Source organism: Leuciscus leuciscus (genome assembly GCF_965113295.1).
Source record: "Leuciscus leuciscus genome assembly, chromosome: 20".
Lineage (NCBI taxonomy): Eukaryota > Metazoa > Chordata > Actinopteri > Cypriniformes > Leuciscidae > Leuciscus > Leuciscus leuciscus.
The window spans coordinates 38919943-38939890 of NC_138744.1; the positions used below are offsets into that span (position 1 = coordinate 38919943).

Here is a 19948-nt window from a genome sequence, read left to right on the forward strand (position 1 = left end):
AAATTGTGTAAAGTAACTCCATCACACTGTATAAAGCTATGATAAATTATTATTAAAGCCTTACATTATTATTTAACGTTACTACGCTCAGTACGGTTTAATCTTAGCCGTTGTACTCTGCTTCTTATGTTGTCCACCGTTTTTTTTTTGTGTGTTTCTCCTGCTTTTATTAATGTAAAGCTGCTTTGACAGAATGAAACAATTGTGAAAAGTGCTATATAAATAAAATTTAATTGAATAAATAGATGAGCTATAATAATAATCACTTTAATTTATATAGCGCCTTTCAAAGGACCCAAGGTCGGTTGCTCACTGCACTGCAAAAATGTCTTTCTTACTTAGTATTTTTGTCTTGTTTTCAGTAAAAAAAAAATATCTAAAAAAAATCTTAAATATTTTCTTGAGCAAAATTACCTAGGAAAATAAGCAAAAAAATCTGCCAGTGAAACAAGAGAACTTTTCTAAAATTAAGTGTTTATGGAAAAAGTAAACTTATTTCAAGAGAATTTTTCTTATTATATTGACAGATTTTTTATTTTTTTGCTTGTTTTAAGCACACATTTACTTAAAGTTTATATTTTTTGTCTAAACTATACTTATTTTGCCAGGTCATTTAGCAAATCAAGAAAATACATCTTTATTTAAGATTTTTTTTGTTGATATTTTTACTGAAAACAAGACAAAAATACCAAGTCATTTTTTGCAGTGTGACTCCATTAAATGTTCTTGTGATAAAGAGTGTGTGTGTGTGTGTGTGTGTGTGTGTGTGTGTGTGTGTGTGTGTGATGTAGATTAAACATGAACGGGCCAAAACGGACATGGCAGCAGGTCAAAATCAAATACAAGAACATTCTGCAGAATGGTATGGTCCCTGACTAATATTTAACAAAGCACAAGCATATATTGTACCCAGAAGGTGCCTGCTCACACATTGTCTGTACTGTTTTAGCAGTGAAAAAGAATACCCACAGACAAGGCACGGGTGGTGGGTCACCAAAGGCTGACCTTACCCCAGCAGAGGACATGGCCTTGGAGCTAAATAAAGGCAGGCCCGTCTTAGAGGGGATCCCTGGGGGGAAAGAGACGAGCATAGGTTCCTCCCAAGATGCCACCCGCTTCATTCAAGGTATGTCCTTCCATCTCTACATGGGATACAACCACATTCATATTGAATCAATTTGGACTGTCTGACTTTGGTTTACCTATTGCCTTGCAGTGTCTGGCAGCACTGTGTTCCTGTTAGAGCCACCAGCACAAGCACCAGATGATGCTGATCCAGTGAGTACTCCATCAAAGGCATACTGTAGGCCTGGCATGTCTTGTCTACTAGCTTCAATATGAATCCGATTAAATGTGATAGGGTGAAAGCCCCAGTGCAGCAGCAACAGCACATGATGGAGACGATGATGAGGAGGAGACCATCTCTCTGGATTCCAGAAGGCATGAGGTATCATGTTAAGACTGTGAAAGTACTATTTACTCTACAATGGTGAGGAGTCCTCATCAAAATCAAAAAATCTAATTTCTTTTACAGGACCCAGATGCTATACAGTGGGAAAACCAGCCTGGCAACATAGTGCGTATTAATAAAAGGACACCACATCCTGCCAAATTCCAGCTGCGCTAATTGTATTGTGTTCACAGAGCTCACAAGCTATCAGAAAGTTGTATGGCAACCACCTCCGGCGCCAAATAGAACTGGCAGACATAGACATTCAGTACAAGAAGAAAAAGATGGAAAATCTTGCACTGGAGTCCGAAATAAAAAAAGAGGACAATTAGGAAACTGGACCTTGAAATAAAAAAACTTGAGAGGGAGGTGAGATATGCCTTCAATGTACACTGTATGCTAACTGTAACACAAATGTATTAATCATTATTTTTATTTCCTCCCCCAGCTCCAAGAAGATGACACAGCTCAAAATAAAAATTAGGTATATTCTCGTAAAGTCAAGTGAGCCATGACATATGAGCTCTTATTGTGAGCACACAGGACGGTGGCATCTTTCTAAGGTTTTTTTTATTTTCCCAGCAATCAGTACAACCAAGTCATCGTTATAAGGCACCGGCCTCTTTTGCCCACCCCCCCAGCACCAGGTGTGGCCACTAGCCTATATGAAGGCCCAAAATTGTGTGTTCCTTTCTGCTCTGACAATGGCATGCCCATTCTTGCGAGATGTGGTGGATGAAGAAGCACTTGTGCTGAGGAGAGCCTTCAGGCGAGAAAGGGTCTTCAGGGACCGGTTGGACCCACTGGCCTTCCCTGATGACCATCTATATGAAAGATACAGGTTTTCTGCAGATGGCATCAGGTATCTATGCAGACTACTGGGTCCCAGGATTAAGCACCGCACTGCACGGAGCCATGCACTGAGTGTGGAGCAAATGGTTTGTGTGGCCTTGCGCTTTTTTGCTAGTGGAGCCTTCCTGTACTCAGTGGGGGATGCAGAACAGCTGAACAAGGCCACAATTTGCCGCACAATAAGGAGTGTGTGTCTGGCTATCAAAGCATTAGCAGATGTCTTCATCTCCTTCCCTGGCCACAGAAGACTCTGTGACATCAAAGAGGAGTTCTATAGGATTGCAGGTAAGAGGATCTACAAATTACAGGACAACTGTTAACACATAGTAGGATACTCATTACTTTGTGTGACAGGTTTCCCCAATGTCATTGGTGCAGTGGACTGCACACACATAAGGATAAAAGCCCCCTCAGGTGCCCATGAGGCCGATTTTGTGAATAGGAAATCCTTTCACAGCATTAATGTTCAGGTGAACATAACTTTTTGATATTGTCCATTGACGAACACTCTGCATTGCCAGTGATGTGCATTGATTGGTGTAATATTCCTCATCTTATGATTTCAGATGGTCTGCAATGCTGACTGTGTGATCAGCAATGTTGTGGCAAAATGGCCTGGCTCAGTCCATGACTCCAGACTCTTTCGGGCCTCTGAAATCTATCAGTGCCTATCACAAGGTAAGCCACACAACCCCTATTTATAACCATCATGGCTGTGTCAAGAATATCACTGTGTTTATGAGGTAGTAATGATGAGATTTTGTGTTGACAGGTGAATTCTCTGGTGTGTTGCTGGGAGACAGGGGGTATGGCTGCCAGCCTTGTCTCCTGACACCTTTCACAGACCCCCAGGAAGCACAGCAGGCCTACAACCATGCCCATGCCAGGACCAGGGCCAGAGTTGAAATGACCTTTGGCCTCCTGAAGGCACGCTTTCACTGCCTTCACAAATTAAGGGTCAGCCCTGTTAGGGCATGTGATATTACTGTGGCTTGTGCTGTCCTCCACAATGTGGCCTGCCTGAGGAAGGAGAGGGCCCCCAGAGTGCCACCAGCCATGGACTGGGACAATCCGGCAATCTTCCCTGATGACGACAGTGGTCGGCTGCTGAGGGACCAATATGTGTTGAATTATTTTAGTTAGTATGTGTGCTTTCAATTTTGGTTAAATATGTCCTGCGGTGGCAGAGGAATTGGGGTTTTTTTGGGTTCGTTTTTTTACGAATTTGGCCTGTTATGATGTTTGTGCGGTATACTGTGTGTAATACAAGGCTGCAGGGAGGCTACTGCATCCATTCATTTGTCTGTTCAGTTGATGTGTATGGATTTGTCCTGCATTTATTTTAGTGTGCAGACATGCAGGGTGCGTTATATACAGACCTTTGAATGTGTATGTATCATTTTGTATAATATGCTTTGATTCTGTGCTTTCCATCTTGTAGAGTCACTGTGACTTCAGTTTCGAAAGGAGCTGATGGTTTACCTGCTTTGTTTTGTCCTTATTCAATAAAGGAACATAATGTTACACATTGTGTTTTTATATTCATATGGAATGTGTATTTGTGTATTTGTTTATATGACAGAGTACTAGGGCCACACTGAGGAAAAAGGATAAAGTCATAAATTTATGAGGCTGGTTCTTTCTGCAGAAAAGCTACATATTCTTTTTACAGTTTTGATACTTATGACAATGTGATACTTAATATTCTGGCACATCAGCATGTCTTTGTTTATGAAACCATACTGAAGTACAATTTCACGAAATGCCCCACATCTGTCATTTTAACAACTGTCCTCCTTTAAAACAACTGGTTACAATATTATGACTTGTCTTTTTTTCCCCTCTGTGGCCCTAATATTCTATCATTTTATATATAGCCTTTTAGTCTATGGGAAACTGTAAATTATCTGGGGTGGTGGTGGCGCAATGGATAAGACACATGCCTTTGGTGTGAGAGACCCGGGTTCGAATCCACTGTGAGACACCAATGTGTCCCTGAGCAAGACACTTAACCCCTAGTTGCTCCAGAGGCGTGCGACCTCTGACATATATAGCAATTGTAAGTCGCTTTGTATAAAAGCGTCAGCTAAATGAATAAATGTAAATGTAAATCTAATGATAGCAACATCATCTAAAAATCATTATTTATCCAAAATGATTGAAATTAATGATCACAAACGTTTAAATAATGACAGTGGGTCTAGTTATATATGATAACAATGTATAGTGAGCAGTGAAATAACTATTGGTTTCCATTTGTGGTGACTGCTGACTGACATTAGGGATGAGATTAAATAGATCCTGGAATTTAGCCTGGTCTGGAGCAGGCTAGCTCCACAGAATAAATCTCCATGGTAATTTATACCATAACATATCCTCCTGCCCCCTATCCAGCTTTAGTGCAACCGGATTACGGATCAATTGAGCCAGGATCACCAAGATATCCTGGCTTAATCCCTTATCCTAGTTTTGTGCAACAGGCCCCCGGGGGCTCGTTCTTCGTACGTTGCTTATTACATCCGAGATCAAATGACACATCCAAGATAATATCATCGTGCTAATCATGATCTGGCTAACTCGGTTCTTCGAACACACTTGCCGGATATGATTAGTATAGCTGGATTGAGTTATCTGAGATAATTGTGCGTTCATGCGCTGGGTTAAAAGGGGATATGTATCGATAGTAGAAACATTGATCAGCAACGCTGCTATTGGCTGCTCAGCGTGGCCAAAGAGCGCGCACAGTTTTTCTCCGCAGCAGAGCAAGAACTAATAGTCGAAGTTTATTCGGAATTTTAATGTTTTAATGCAAAACGCCAGGGAACACCTCAAAGTCTGCAAAAGCCAGGAGAGAGGGCTGGCAAAAAGTAGCAGACAATTTAAATCCGTTAGAAGTGGCCATGTTAGATGTTTTTATCACTTATTAGCCTATATTTTTGTATTTGAATAATTGCATAATTACTTTGTTCATTGTAATGTCAGAGTCACCACACTAGAACATGGGAACAAATAAAAGTGAAGTACAAAAATATTCTACATAATGGTCATTTTTTTGTTATATTATAGTCTCTTTTATAAAAGACACTGTTAAATAAATGGTTGGCTGTTTATAAAAGCAACCAAGAAAAAGGCTGAGCAAAAAAAAAAAAAATAAGAAAAGATCTTAGTAGCCCACACTGTAAAATAATTTTTGCTGCATTAAATTAAGGCTGTATAGTCATTTCAACTGTTAAATCTTGAGTAATGATGAATTGCTTTGACAAAACTAATAAACTTATATTAATGTAAAAATATTTTTCCAGAGTGTAGTTCATTGTAATGACATTGTGTTTTCCTCTTTTGTGCACTTTTACATAATACACCAACACTTGTATCTGTTCCCAAGAAAGTGGTGCTGAAATATGTGCAGTAAGTGGACATTTTTTTTATAACTTTCCAAAGGAAAGAAAGTATAAGACTTTGTAATGTCCATTTGTTTCCATTTCACTGGACAGTGAATAAACCCTCTCAGATAACTGTCATATGGAGGAACTAGCCTACCTGCAAGTGCATAAATAACTTTACTTCATTTATACTTGTATGCTTTATGGCAGCAATATAAGTGTCAGGATTCCACATCTACAGAAAGGCCTACAGAAGAGTCTGCACAGACAGAGGAGACATAGGCCTACAGGTGGGCAGTGGATAGACAACTTCTCCTTTTTATTTGTTGCATGAGGCATGTGTCTAATATCTCTTGTTGCAGGCACTTGAACACTGGCTTTTCTTTACAAAGAACAATTGAAATAAAACTCAAGGAACTAAGTATATTGGTCTTTTATTAAACTTTTCATTATATTATAATGAAAAGTTTTTTTTTGTTTGTTTTTTGGCCAATGTTGTGTAATATGGCACATGCAGCAATGTCACAGGCCCTGTCAGGTGTGCAAACCTCAGACTTATCAGACACTGAAATCTTCCCTTTAGTTAGCCAAAGTTCATTTCATTGTGTGCCCTTGTCCTGGCTAGAGCTGCATTGTAACTGGTTTGGGTCAGGGAATGGGGTCATAAACACCTGTCTGCAGGCAGGAACATGTCATAATCACCTATGAAGAAATGCAGTTCTGTTAGGATCAGCATAAGTGTATGTAATACAGTGAGCTTGATATTTAATTGTGGAACTTTCCTTACCACTTTCAAATAATGTGCATAAATGTGAATCTCTGAAAATTCTTAAGTCATGCACAGATCCTGGCCATTTTGCTTTCACATTTGTGATATGGAAGATTTTAGTCAACTGACTTTTTTTATTTGATATAATATTATTAATCTGGAATATTAAGACTCCCAATAGTAACTGGGCTGCACATTTACATTGTGAACCCCCTTTCTGTTCACATAATCCCCTTCATTGAGGCCTTGATGGCAGTCTATGGTCTAGCCTATAGTCTATGGTACCAATCACGTTAGTGAAGCCTGAGTGACACATACTGTAATCGGCATGGTCATGATTGCATGATCTTCATAAAAAATGATAGCCAAAAAAAAAAAAAAAAAAAAACTGCTTTACAACATTGGGTCTTAAAAACCTAAAACTGTTTTTTAAACCTAAAAGCGCCAGGTAAACTCCGAATGACACGACAGACAGCACTTTCCATCAAGTTCTCTGCTCCAATAGTGTAAAGGAAAGAGCCACTCGCAAATAATCATAGGGCAATGCAAACAGTTTGTGCTGTAGTTAAAGCCCGACTCCGACAAGTCGAAAATAATGTGCGTTTCCAACAAATTAATAATGTAAACGACAATCTCACGAGTCACGAGAAAAAAATGTCAATCTCAGAAAGTGCACTATCGCGCTGCGCTGGACTTCCCGTATCAGCTCCGCTTATGAAGCCGGGATCTAATCCTGTTAACATGAAATAACCCAGATAGCAATTACATTTGGCCCGGATCCGTTTTAAGCCCCTTGCCTCCGTTTATTTCTTAGAGACGTTTTCTGATTGTGAACCAGATCCGTGCCAGATAGAGGTTTCAGCTTAAACATTCTAACTGCCATCAGTTCAGTATTTATATCATAAAACAGATCTGGCCCAGATCACTTTTCCCATAGGTAACCGAAAGACATTAGCTGTGTCTGACACTGATTTGGTCCAGATCTGCAATATGAATCTGAGCCGATACTGTTTTCACATAGGCTACACTGGTGTGGCCCGAATCTGTGATACATATCTGAGCCGACTGCATTTAAAAAAGGGCTAAAAACTGCTCTGGCCCATATCTGCAAAACGGATTTGAGCCAACACCGTTTTGACAGAGACTACCTGATGTGGACCACATCCGAAATACTTTTCTCAAACTGTGTGAAGAACTCCGTGGAATAAACTTTTTTAAAACAACATGGTTACCTGTCTGCATTTTTTTTTTTCTATCTAGAGCATGAGATAAATGCATTGTCATTGAGCTGAGCAATATTATCAGTGTTTAAAAACTATACAGCAACATTTTGTGATGCTATAAGGTCCGTTACAGCACACACTGTAAAAAAAGTGTAATTTTACAGGTAATTGTCAATCAGATTTTTACCGTTTTGTCATTATTACAGCAAATATCTGTCAAATAAAAGGTATTTGCTGTAATTTAAAGGTCCACTGTTAAATTTGCAGGTAATTGCTTGTATTTTGGTTTTACATTTTTACGTTTTTTAAAAGGAACTTGTCTGTATTTTTACAGAGTTATGTGTAATTTTACAGAAATTATTAGGTAATATTTTACAGATTTTTTTCTGTGAAATTAGAAAACAAAGTAAAGAAGGTATATAACTGCGGAAATCTGCATCTATTCAATATGTTTTCCTTACAGATTATTAAGCATGTGGGGGTTAAAGTGAGTTTTTTTAAGGTTAAATAATAGTATTTGTACATACAGTACCCTACATAGGCTACAGTAGGCCTGTATTGAATTATTTTTTATTTCAAATTTAATTTTATACTCATTTTGTCTTATTCTCCCATAATTTCATGTATATTTTATGAATATTTTTCCAAATCTCCGTTGCTGCACATTCAGGGCTTTGTGTGTGTGAGTGCGCGCGCGCGCGATGACGCAGATTCAAATTCGCCGCCATTACTTTTCCGCTGTTTACTCCCGCCCACAACGGTTAACGCTAGCTGATCAGTCGAGTTTGGGCAAGCGGAAGATTTGAATTCAGTCTACTCTCGTGAAGTGGATTGTGAGATCAACAGTGGTTCAAAGCAATCGTATTCGTCAAGAGGCGAGCAACCGTGAGCAGGAGCTGTTGTCAGTCAGTCCGTTTGGATTCTTTGGAAATAACGCCCTTTTCAGTGAGCCTTGTTCGTCAGCGGACATCATGCCAACCGATCACCGGCTGAGGTAAGAGTCTCATTATACTAAGTTACATGTGAACGATATTTTATATTACATTTGTGTTACGTTTACAGTTTTCAAGCTAACGGTAGCATTCTTAAATGATGTTCTGTCATAACTGGCGAGAGCTGGAGGGCAAAACACTGAAAATGTAGCATCATGCGTCTTTACATTTTCCATCTGTTTTAAGAAAGATCAGTTGAACCCACATCTCAAAAGACCTAAAACAAGCTTTCGTAGACTTGTTATACATATCAAAGTCCGTTTAATTGTGTATTAAATCTTTGTTAATAGGCGATAGTATCTGTCAGTAAATCAATCTCTTAAATGGCGGGACATTTTGAAACACTGCCTGGAAGCTGAAAACTCTTCTCTTAAAAAATATACTCGGTTTTAATTATAGTAACCACGTTTTTGGCGGATTTTTATTACCATTTTTAATAACCACAGTTATACTACAAATACAAATAGGCCTACCATGTTTTTTTCTTTTTTTTTCTTTGTGGTTAAACCATAGTTAATTTTCATAAGGGTTAACATGGCTATCTCAAGACTGGTAAGAAAACGAATTCAGTAAATACTGTACTTGATGATGATACAGGAAAGCACATGAGACTAGAATATGAACACAACATGATAAATTGCATATTCTGGCTGCATCTGCTTGCCAACACGTAGCTATGCATACATGTGCATATATTAGGCTTATAAAATAAAAGTTGATAGAATGTTTGTGTTCTGATGAAGAAAGTAACGTATCTACATTTTGGATGGCCTGGGGTCATCATAGTAGCCTTTTTCATAGGATACTTTTGATCATTGGTTATGAAAATTGCATTGATCCAGATGAACAGACAGTTACACCCCTAACGTTAGGTGTCTCGTCTCAGCTCAGCTCAAAACTTCACTGTTAGCCTTTCCTGCTCAGCTTCCAGATCATAGTCAGGTTTTGCATTGTCTCAGTGGAACATATTCTTACATGTGTAAATGTAATACTGAGTTGTTCATTATTTTTATTTTTTTTATGATTTCAGGTCAAGTGGAAAGCAGAATGATCATGGCAAACAAGGTATGGGAAGAAGTAATTTAAAATATTGTAATGGCCGAGTCTTCTGATTCCATATGATTGCACTAAAAGTGGCAGAAAATGTCATTTGTTTTATACTATATTTTCCCATATGAATATTCATTTGATCCTTGTGAGGCCACTGGAGCTGCACAAGGTTTGGTTTTACTACAGTAAAACCACGATTGTGTTAGATTCCACCCATCTATTCAATTTTTTTTTTTTTTTGTATAGCGTAACTAGGCTTTGTCATTTAGAAACATGACTTTTCCTACCACTTAATGACACATATCTCTACTTTTCATTCCAGCCAGAGGAACTGACGGTTGCTGCTCGCATCTCATCCTACCTGATGGACAGTTCTTGCTGGATGAATGACCTTCACCTTCAACTCAACCTTGCCAAGACAGAACTGCTTATGGTTTCAGCCAAACCATCCTTGCTGTGTGATCCTGCTGATTTGCCTTATACAACACCAGAAAGATCCGGCCCTTCCTATCGGAGCCACACAACTCCTTGTCTAAGCTCTTGTTCTATCCAGACTGGACTATTGTAATGCTCTCCTGGCAGCTCTTCCAGCATCAGTCAAACCTCTGCAACTGATCCAGATGCTGCAGCAAGACCTAAACTGACTGCTTCAGATCTATGTGTCTCCAGAAGCTTGTGTTCTGCAAGTGAACGGCGCCTTGTGGTGCCATCATCCCAAAGAGACACAAAATCACTTTCACTGACCTTTCCCTGGACTGATCCTGCTGGTGGAATGACCGGCGCAACTCAACACATTTTCAAGAAACTGCTAAAGATCCATCTTTTCATAAACACTTGACCCAATAATACTAAATCTTTGTTTTAATAAAAAAATATATACAAAAAAATTGTGCACTGTGCTACACTAACTGGGACTTGTCACTGCACTTGTTGCTTCTATTGTTCTCTTAATTTTAAGTCACTTTGGATAAAATGTAATTGTAAATGTTTAAAATAAGTTATATTAGAGTATAAAGGCATACAGCAATTGAATTTTAATGTGGATATTTTTACATGTTCTAAATTATATACTAAGCTTGTATTTCCTATCATTCACGCATCTTGCTGTTCAGTGTTTGTTTAATGAGTAATACTGTAAATGTGCAGGTATTCCGTACTTGTACGTTTAGTTAATTTAACAGAAATTGACTGTACATTTGCTATTATTAAGTACTTAATTAGAGATTGGTCAAAGTTGTGAAAGTGGATCTGCAAAAATTAAAACTGTAAATATACAAACTTTGTATTTGAATTTATGTACTTATTGCATTTTTATACATAACTTCATAGTTATTTTACACAGAAAAACGATATATTAAAAGATAATTACTGTAGATAGAGCATTATTATAAAATAACTTTATGTATGCCTAGGTAGCATAGGTTACTATTATACCCTAACTGACAAAAATGCCGAAAATAAGGCAAAAGGACAATCCAGTGGTGATTTAAGTGGAATCGTAACACATCCGGCACAGCTCCGGTAGGCGGAATCGTTTCACGCACCCGTTACGCATCTGTAACGGGATGATCAGGCGGTGCTGGATCGGCGCTGGCACATATCCGCAACAACCCCTAAAAACAGACCAGAAACGGCTTCGGCCCGATGTGCGTTTGGACTCAGGAACGAGTCCGTGAGGCGGATGCGGGCCAGACCCGGCTCTATCGTTTTGCGGTTGCGGCCCTGTTCCGTTACAGCGTCCAGTGGCTATCTGGGAAGCCTGCTCCCGAGCAGGTTCAAGTTTGCGCACCTGTTGCTATGACAGCAAGTCCAGGATGAGCGTCGAAGAACCAAACAATCCAAGATCATGCCAAATCGTCAACAATCAAATCCAGCTAACTGAGTTAGCGACGTACGAAGAACGAGCCCCGGGTCTCGTTCTTCAGTCTTTTGTGTTTTGACGTCACGCCTGCAGCACAGCTGAGCCACGCCTACTCTCTGTTTGCGTTGCAATGGGAACCTGACGCGGCTGGTCGAGCTCGTGTCAATCAAACAAGAGAAACTGCAGGAAAACTCTCCGGTGTCTTTATCGCGGTTTGGTGAGTTTTAAAGAGTCTCAAACTCAACCAATCATTATCAGAGATATTTATCTGTGTGTGTCTGTAGTTTAGGGAATGAAATGTAAGTTAAATATGACCAGCTCTCTGTGGCCATTCACAAACTACATCATGTTTTGGCTTTGTGTTTGAGTATAATCAGCAAATATAATTAATTTGCACTGGAAGCTTATGGTGCGTGTTTGTGTGTTTGCGTGTGTGTGTTTGCGAGTGTTGCAGGTGTCATGAGTGCTCCAGGCTCCAGCTGCGTGTCGGTTCCTGTGGATCATCTGGATTACAGCTTCATCCAGAGCTGCTCAGACCTCAAATATCTGGAGAAGATCCTGAGAGTTCTGCGGTGAGACCCTTCTGTCTGTCTTGTCTGTCTGCCTTTCTGTGTCTGTCTGCCTCTCTGTCTGTCTGTCTGTGTGTGTGTGTGTCTGTCTGCCTCTCTGTCTGTCTGTCTGTGTGTGTGTGTGTCTGTCTGTCTGTCTGTGTGTCTGTCTGCCTCTTTGTCTGTCTGTCTGTGTGTCTGTCTGTCTGTGTGTCTGTGTGTCTGTCTGTCTGTCTGTCTGTCTGTCTGTCTGTCTGTCTGTCTGTGTGCACTCACATGTGCTGCTGGTGTTCCTCAGGTCTGGACTGGAGGGTTTTTACCCTCATCTGATTGAGTTCTGTGAGAGACACATAGAGAAACTGGACCCAAAGTCTCGAGTCCTGAGGAAGGAGAATCGCGCCGCAACCGCTGCCTGTTTCTCCACAGAGGAATGGAGGAACATCTCTGAAGACCTGCAGGTTAAACCCACAAAACCCCAACATAACAGAACATTAAACCCTCACAGATCAACTCTATATTCATTTAGTTCTGATTCATATAATCAGTTAATGAGTTTTTATCTGTTAAGTGCAATGAACCATATTTGAGTGTAATGAACTCATTTCATTTAGTAAATTTGACTGTTTGATGCTTTAGCACACACTGTAGAACATCCTTGATCTTTGCTTCACTTTTTAAGTATTATTTAAACAAGAATATTGATCTGAAAAGGAAAATCTGAACAAATAATTATGAATTAAAAAAGAATCTTTTAAAGAAAATGTTGTGCTATCACAACATCCTTTAAAGAAGGTACATTACATTCATAATTATGATTTGTAATAAATTCTCACACTGATCTGAATTTTGTCGTGTATTTCACAGATGTGGGAGAGAAGCATCAGATCAGATGAAGCAGCGCTGAAGCGAAGCCCCATATTCTGTGACGCTGAAAACCTTCCGCCAGTTCGTTCCTCAGATGGGCCTCTTCAGGTAAAGGTTCTTACATCTGCAGCTCTCAGACTCAATCATGAACCCTTTCCCATCTAACATTCCCATCTAACATTCCCATCTAACTTTCCCATCTAACTTTCCCATCTAACATTCCCATCTAACATTCCCATCTAACATTCCCATCTAAAATTCCCATCTAACTTTCCCATCTAACATTCCCATCTAACTTTCCCATCTAACATTCCCATCTAAAATTCCCATCTAACTTTCCCATCTAACATTCCCATCTAACTTTCCCATCTAACTTTCCCATCTAACTTTCCCATCTAACATTCCCATCTAACATTCCCATTCCCATCTAACATTCCCATCTAACATTCCCATCCAACTTTCCCATCTAACATTCCCATCTAACATTCCCATCTAACTTTCCCATCTGCTCTAACATTCCCGTAGAGAAGCGTCAGCGGACAGACAGTGAAGACCGTGAAATCGTCCCGCGGACCACGTCCATACAGAGACTGGGACAGGTCAGTGTGTAACTGTGTGTGTGTGTGTGTGTGTGGAACTGTGTGTGTCTGTGTGTGGAACTGTGTGTGTGGAACTGTGTGTGTGGAACTGTGTGTGTGGAACTGTGTGTGTGGAACTGTGTGTGTGTGTCTGTGTGAATGAGTGTGTGTGTGTGTACTAGTACAACTATCTTTGTGAGGACCAGTTGGAGTTTTAGACCATTGCCGTCAAATAATGCCATTTTTGTACAAGCTAATATGATTCTTTAGGGTCTAAATTAAAAGTTTGTAATATACTTTAATTAAAAATTCTCGTTTTGCACTAGTTGTAAGAAAACACAAATTTTACCTGGTCAAACACAGCTCTGTTTTCAGCACGCCGTTTAAGTGCATGTGTCTTTAAATGATAATGAGCTTTGCTCGCCCCGCCCCTCTGTTCTCTGCGTACACCGTTTCTACTAATAACACAATAACCATAACACGTTGTTTATTATAAACGTGGGATTATGAATTATATTGAGAACGTCGTACATAGAAAACATGCCGTAATGTACCCTGAGTGTAAACAGCCGCATTCATCATGAAGCGTGCTAGCGATTTGCAAAGATTAATATAAATATTAATATAAAGGTTAATAAAACGTTACACTCACTTCAGTTCTTCTGGAGGTGCAGCAGGAACATGAATAGTTGGTACCGATCCTTTTTTCAGGAGCAGCTTCTAAGCAAAACCAGCTTTACTGACCCTCGTTTGTAAAGCAGTCTGGTGTGTGAAATGATTCATGCAAACATGAAAGCATTGCTGTTGATCGTTGGGAATATTCCCTTCGAAAACAAACTCAGCCACTGCGTCTCCAGCGGTTCGGATTTAGAAACATCAAAATGATGCTGTTCCTTATTACACCCAAGAACAGAACACCACACTCGCTGAGACGCCATTCTGCTCATAGACAGTGCTCCAGCGTATCAACAATGGCCGTGCCGGTCCGCGCGGACTATGATTGACAGCTCGCTCCTGAGCGAGGGCGGGTCTGTGTTGAAACGCTGCTGTCAATCAACAGTCGTGGGAGGGGTGTCCGACCGTGAACGGCTTGATTTGAGAGGGGGGGAAACATATAAGAAGATTTGAAAAAAAAACACTGGATGGATTTTTATCATTTTATGATGGTTGTGTACAGGCACTGCCAACACACATTTCAGTACAATCAACTTGTAAAAGTGCATGTACCATTATATGACCCCTTAAAGGGCCTGTTTGAGGGTCAAGACTTGGTTTTAGGGATAAGATTATAATGAGGTTAAGGGTCGGTTTAGGGTCAGGGGTCGGGTTAGGCACTTAGTTGTGATGGGTAAGGTTAGGGTAAGCGGCTAGAGATTGCATTGTGTCAATGAATGTCCTCATAAAGATAGATGTACAAGAATGTGTGTGTGTGTGTGTGTGTGTGTGTGTCTGTAACATTGTTTGTGTGCGTAACTGTGTAGTTAATAATAGTTAATAATAGGAAAGTAGTTAATAACAGGAAAATAATGCAACAAAGTTTGTTTCTTGAAGAATATAACGTCACAGTCCAGCTTAAGTAAGTTCAGTGATGCTTCATTTTTGTTGTAAAAAAGTTATTAATCTAGTTCATTTATATATATAGCGGCTCTGGAGAAAACCATGATGTCATCGTCCAGCTCAGTTCAGTTCTGGGTTCAAGGGTGTCAGTGCAGGAGATCAATAATATTGTAGAATATTAAATGTCCCCAACTAAGCAGCCAAAAGACAAAGGCGACAGTGAAGGAACCAAAACTCCATCAGTGACAGAATGGAGAATAAACCAGACTCAGGGTGTATTCACACCTGCCTTGTTTGGTTCGATTGAATTGAACTCTAGTTCGTATCCACCCTTGGTGCGGACCTTTTGGGCAGGTGTGAATACAGCAATCGAACTCGGGTGCGGACCAAACAATCGAACCGAGACCCAGCTGAAGAGGTGGTCTCGGTACGGTTCCAAACGAACTCTGGTACGGTTCGTTTACGATGTGAACATGAACCGACCCAATTGCAAGAAAGCACTGCGCCTTTACGTTCATTTAATTATTTGATTGCTCTTATGCTCTTATGAGGATACTTAACACAACGGACATTTTGGCATAATGGTTTGTGTTATTGTTCGTTCAAGTGCGAAAGAGAATTCCATTCCGGCGCGCTGTCTGGCCACACGATACAGTTGCGCGTCTTTCTGCGCGTCGTGTGTGTATCATTGGAATGGAATGAATGAATGAGTGTGTGCATCAGGACATTCACATACAGAGCAGAGCGTTCTCTTTAGTCTAATCGCGCATAAAGGCTTGACGGAACCGTCTTGCAGCACATTGTCGTCTTCTCAATCCGAATTACTACATCGTATAGAATGATGACATTGTATCATATGATACTCATTAGTTTCTTCATATTGCGTTTGTAGAGCATAACACAAAATCAGTAAAAGAACAAATATTGCAGTACGAAATATCTCCATGCTGAGCCTTTTTTTTGCACTTCCTGATTTCCCTACTTGAGAATCCTTGTCCAATGAATGGACGACCTTAGCACACGTGTGGTTTTGTTTACAAATTTTGGTTCACTTGCAAAAAGAGCAGTGTGAAAGCGAACCGTACCAAACCAAAAAAAAAAAAAACATTTTATTTGGTCCGGACCAAACCAAGTGAACTATCGGACTTTCCTGGTGTGAATACACCCTCAGTCTCAGTTCTCCTCTGGCCAACGAACCAACAGTGTGTGATTATGATTCAGGCATTACAGGTGGTCAGATTGGATCAGAACATTCACATCACAATATTATCCAGTTCTATCTGGTTGAAGATTGGAGTCACGTCGGTATGGAGACGAGTTTGCTGAGGATCAGTGCCGATGGCTGTCGTGTCGATGAAAACTAATGCCATGCTTCCTAATGATATCTCCCAAGGGTAGCATGTACAGAGTGAACAGCAGTGGTCCTAGTACTGAGCCTTGTGGTACGCCATATGGAACTTGTGATCGATGAGATATCTCTTCATTTACTGTAGAGGATGGATACTCGACCCGAGCCCGACGGGACCCGATGGGCCGGGCCGGGTTCGGACAGATATTTAGAAATTATGTTTGGGTTTGAGTCGGGTTCGGTCACATCAGCGCGATAAGGCATTGAACATTTTAAATTTAAAACAGCTTATTATGTAGGTAGCCAATGTGCCTGATTCTTTCACTTGATGCAAACGTTCGTTTTTGTGATTAAAATACATATACATGTAAAATATTACCATAACATCTGTCTTCCTGTGTGCGGAAATTTGTTTATGTAGCCGTGACAACGACACACGTGCATGCGCGCCTGTGTAAGTGCGCTTGTTGCTCCGCGCGCGCTGATGCACTCATCCTGTTGACATTTCCGAATGCCTTCCTACAGTTGCTTAATAAAAGCGGGCTTTCCACACAAACAAATGTACATGTGTCATTAGTATGAGAAAAAAATGGGATTTTAACTGTCGGTCTCGGGTCGGGCTCGGACATAAATATCTTTATGCCTGTCGGGCTGGGGTCGGGTTTGGTTACTGCTCTGTCGGACACGGGTCGGGTTCGGTTACTGCTCTGTCGGGCTGGGGTCAGGTTCGGTTACTGCTCTGTCGGGCTGGGGTCGGGTTCGGTTACTGCTCTGTTGGACACGGGTCGGGTTTGGTTACTGCTCTGTTGGACACGGGTCGGGTTCGGTTACTGTTCTGTCGGACACGGGTCGGGTTCGGTTACTGCTCTGTTGGACACGGGTCGGGTTCGGTTACTGCTCTGTTGGACACGGGTCGGGTTCGGTTACTGCTCTGTCGGACGCGGGTCGGGTTCGGTTACTGCTCTGTCGGACGCGGGCCGGGCTCAGACAGAAAAATTCGGCCCGACCCGCACTCTAATTTACTGCTACAAACTGATAACGGTCAGATACCGTAAAACTTCAAATAATAGCCGAGTCCCAAATAGACGCCTGTTTCTTTTAAACGCCTGGTGTGACGACAGGTTTGGGTAAATAAAGGCCGGTCTCAAATAGAGGCCTGGTTTTTTTTTTAGTATCGGGTTGTATTTGATCTTCTAAAACCCGTCAGATCGTCTGTTCTATGTTTTGATTAGATTTCACGTGACAGACACAACAGTTCATGAACGACTCATCACTATGGCAACATAACAAACAGGTTAACGAACTTTCTTTTAGTCTTCAGTTTTTCTTTATTCTCTCAATACCACCATGGAGACAAAAAGAAAAAAGTATGATTTGACATTTAAGCTGACAGTTGTCAAATTTGCCGAACAAAATTCGGGAGAAGCAGCAGCAAGACATTTCTCGGTTGATCCAAAGAGAGTGCGAGAATGGCGTAAAAATAAAGTTGAACTGCAACGTCTGTCCGAGGAAGACGACAAAAGGGCCAGACTGCGAGGTGGAGGGAGGAAGAAGGCCAGTGAAGAGCTGGAGGTGAGCGTGTGTGAGTGGATCCACAGCATGCGGGCAAAGCATCTCAGAGTCTCACGTAAAATGATCAGGGCCAAGGCAAAAGAAGTGTATGCAACAGTGAGTGACGGCAGGGATGAGGAGAGTTTTACTGCAAGCGCTGGCTGGCTGGACAAATTCCTGAAGCGCAACGACTTTTCAGTCAGAAGACGCACAACTGTGGCCCAGAAAGACGCCAAGCACTTCACTGAGAAACTGGTGAATTTTGTCACATATACAACGCGGATTATTAAGGCAAAGAAAATTCAGCCGAAAAACATTATAGCCATGGACGAAACAGCGGTGTGGTTTGATATGGTGGGCTCTACAACGGTGGATGCAAAAGGTGCGCGCAGTGTTCCACTGAAAACCACAGGCCATGAGAAGAGCCACTTAACTGTGGTGTTGGCTGCGAAAGCAGACGGGACCAAATTGAAACCTTACATTGTCTTCAAAGGGGGGATCAAAGAGGTGAAATTAATGCAAAATATCAGTGGGGTGGTGGTGGCCACGTCCAAAAATGGATGGATGAACGAGGAGCTGACTGCAGACTGGCTTCAGAGAGTTGTGGGAAAGCTCAACTTCGCCCCTCGTCTCCTAGCCTGGGATTCATATCGCTGTCATATCAGCGCAGCGACCAAAGCTGAGTTCAAAAGGGGCTACAACATAACCACGGCTGTGATACCCGGTGGCTGTACAAAGTACATACAGGCCCCTGACGTCGTATGGAACCAACCATTCAAAGCCAGCCTGCACGAGTCCTATGACAACTGGATGGCAGGGGATGTGGACAAAGAGTACACAGCTGGAGGAAATATGAGGGCGCCAGCTCGTCGCTTGTTGGTTTCCTGGGTACTTCAAGCGTGGGAAAAGCTGGATACGGAGCGGCTGAAAAATTCCTTTAAGGTATGCTTTTACCTATTATTTGAAGTTTTACGGTAAGTATGATTTAAACCATGCTAATGCAATTCCACTAATACCAACATAATGTTCGAGTCTATTTAAAAGAATGTTGTGGTCAGTATGAAATGCAGCACTAAGATCGGGTAACACTAATAGAGAGATACAACCACGATCGGATGATAAGAGCAAATCATGTGTAACTCTAATGAGAGCTGTCTCGGTACTATGATACGGTCTAAATCCTGACTGGAAACCAGACACAGTTGTGAGGATACCGCCTTTTCTAGTGTCTTTGGCAGAAAAGGTAGATTCGAGATCGGCCTGTAATTGACTAATTCTGTACGATCAAGTTGTGTTTTTTTAACAAGCGGTTTAATCATAGCCAGCTAAAAAGTTTTCGGTACATATCCTAGAGACAAAGATGAATTAATGATATTGAGAAGAGGATCTATGACCTCTGGAAGCATCTCTTTCAGTAGCTTAGTCGTGTAGGGTCTAACATACGTGTTGTCAATTTAGATGATTTAATGAGTTTAGTAAATTCTTCCTCTCCTATAGCAGTGGTTTTCAAACTGTGGGTCGCGACCAACTTGTGGGTCACACAGTAAGAAAAGGTGGGTCGCACAAAGGCACTTAGCTGCAGCTAAATTTACGTTACGATGAGTGAAACAAAACCAGTCCGATTAAAGCAGCACTCAGTAGCTTCGGGATTTCTTCCCTGTATTCTCGCTTTTTGCTCGCAGGTTTCTCTCTAGAGCTCCCCCCACAGCTTCGGAATAGATATTTGACAACACTGTTGTAAAAACTCGTTGTTGATTCTCAGACACCAGAGGCTATAGATCAACGACATCAAAGCAGATGGGACATTCTTTAAAACGTCTTCTTCATTCGGGTTCGGACAGCGTGAGGGAGCGCAATAATGACAGCATTTTAGCAGATTTCTTTTGGCCGTAAAGCAATTGTTTACATCGCGAGACCTGATA

At 41.1% G+C, this 19948-nt stretch overlaps 2 protein-coding genes and 1 long non-coding RNA gene across 5 annotated transcripts in view; 2 read left to right on the forward strand and 1 right to left on the reverse strand.

Annotated features, from left to right (window-relative positions):
* Nucleotides 1-4133, reverse strand: part of LOC309483450 — a 5156-nt gene extending 1023 nt beyond the window's left edge. The window contains exons 1-2 of the long non-coding RNA XR_014200572.1: nucleotides 3073-4133; nucleotides 1-414 (exon numbers count right to left, since the gene is read on the reverse strand). The exon at nucleotides 1-414 is cut by the window's left edge and continues 1023 nt beyond it. This is a non-coding gene — a long non-coding RNA (uncharacterized lncRNA). The remainder of the gene's footprint in view (nucleotides 415-3072) is intronic.
* On the forward strand, nucleotides 408-3039 carry LOC309483444 (putative nuclease HARBI1). Of its 3 annotated transcripts, XR_014200569.1 has the most exons (10): nucleotides 408-862; nucleotides 950-1126; nucleotides 1217-1278; nucleotides 1361-1447; nucleotides 1535-1576; nucleotides 1645-1819; nucleotides 1899-1934; nucleotides 2033-2587; nucleotides 2657-2772; nucleotides 2869-2948. XR_014200569.1 is itself a non-coding variant. In XM_082149283.1 (7 exons), exons 1-6 carry the CDS (start codon nucleotides 799-801, stop codon nucleotides 1780-1782), a joined length of 570 nt encoding a protein of 189 aa, XP_082005409.1. In that variant the 5' UTR covers nucleotides 408-798; the 3' UTR covers nucleotides 1783-1819; nucleotides 1899-2923. The 3 variants fall into 3 exon arrangements, 2 of the variants coding, with proteins under 2 accessions (XP_082005409.1, XP_082005408.1); XM_082149283.1 differs by having other exon boundaries at nucleotides 1899-2923; XM_082149282.1 differs by having other exon boundaries at nucleotides 787-1126; nucleotides 1361-1819; nucleotides 2869-3039.
* Nucleotides 4134-11662: 7529 nt separating the features above from the next.
* Nucleotides 11663-16902, forward strand: spag1b (sperm associated antigen 1b; the record flags this gene model as incomplete). Its single annotated transcript, XM_082149469.1, has 6 exons — nucleotides 11663-11797; nucleotides 12035-12152; nucleotides 12427-12586; nucleotides 12993-13100; nucleotides 13518-13643; nucleotides 16897-16902. Exons 2-6 carry the CDS (start codon nucleotides 12040-12042, stop codon nucleotides 16900-16902), a joined length of 513 nt encoding a protein of 170 aa, XP_082005595.1. The 5' UTR covers nucleotides 11663-11797; nucleotides 12035-12039.
* Between the last annotated feature and the right edge of the window lie 3046 nt (nucleotides 16903-19948).

Excerpts from the sequence above, each read along its gene's own strand:
- LOC309483444 (XM_082149282.1), top strand. The coding sequence starts at position 2,116 with ATGAAGGCCCAAAATTGTGTGTTCCTTTCTGCTCTGACAATGGCATGC. Across the intron at positions 2,588-2,656 it reads GGAGTTCTATAGGATTGCAG|GTTTCCCCAATGTCATTGGT; the intron begins GTAAGAGGATCT and ends TTTGTGTGACAG. Across the intron at positions 2,773-2,868 it reads TTCACAGCATTAATGTTCAG|ATGGTCTGCAATGCTGACTG; the intron begins GTGAACATAACT and ends TTATGATTTCAG.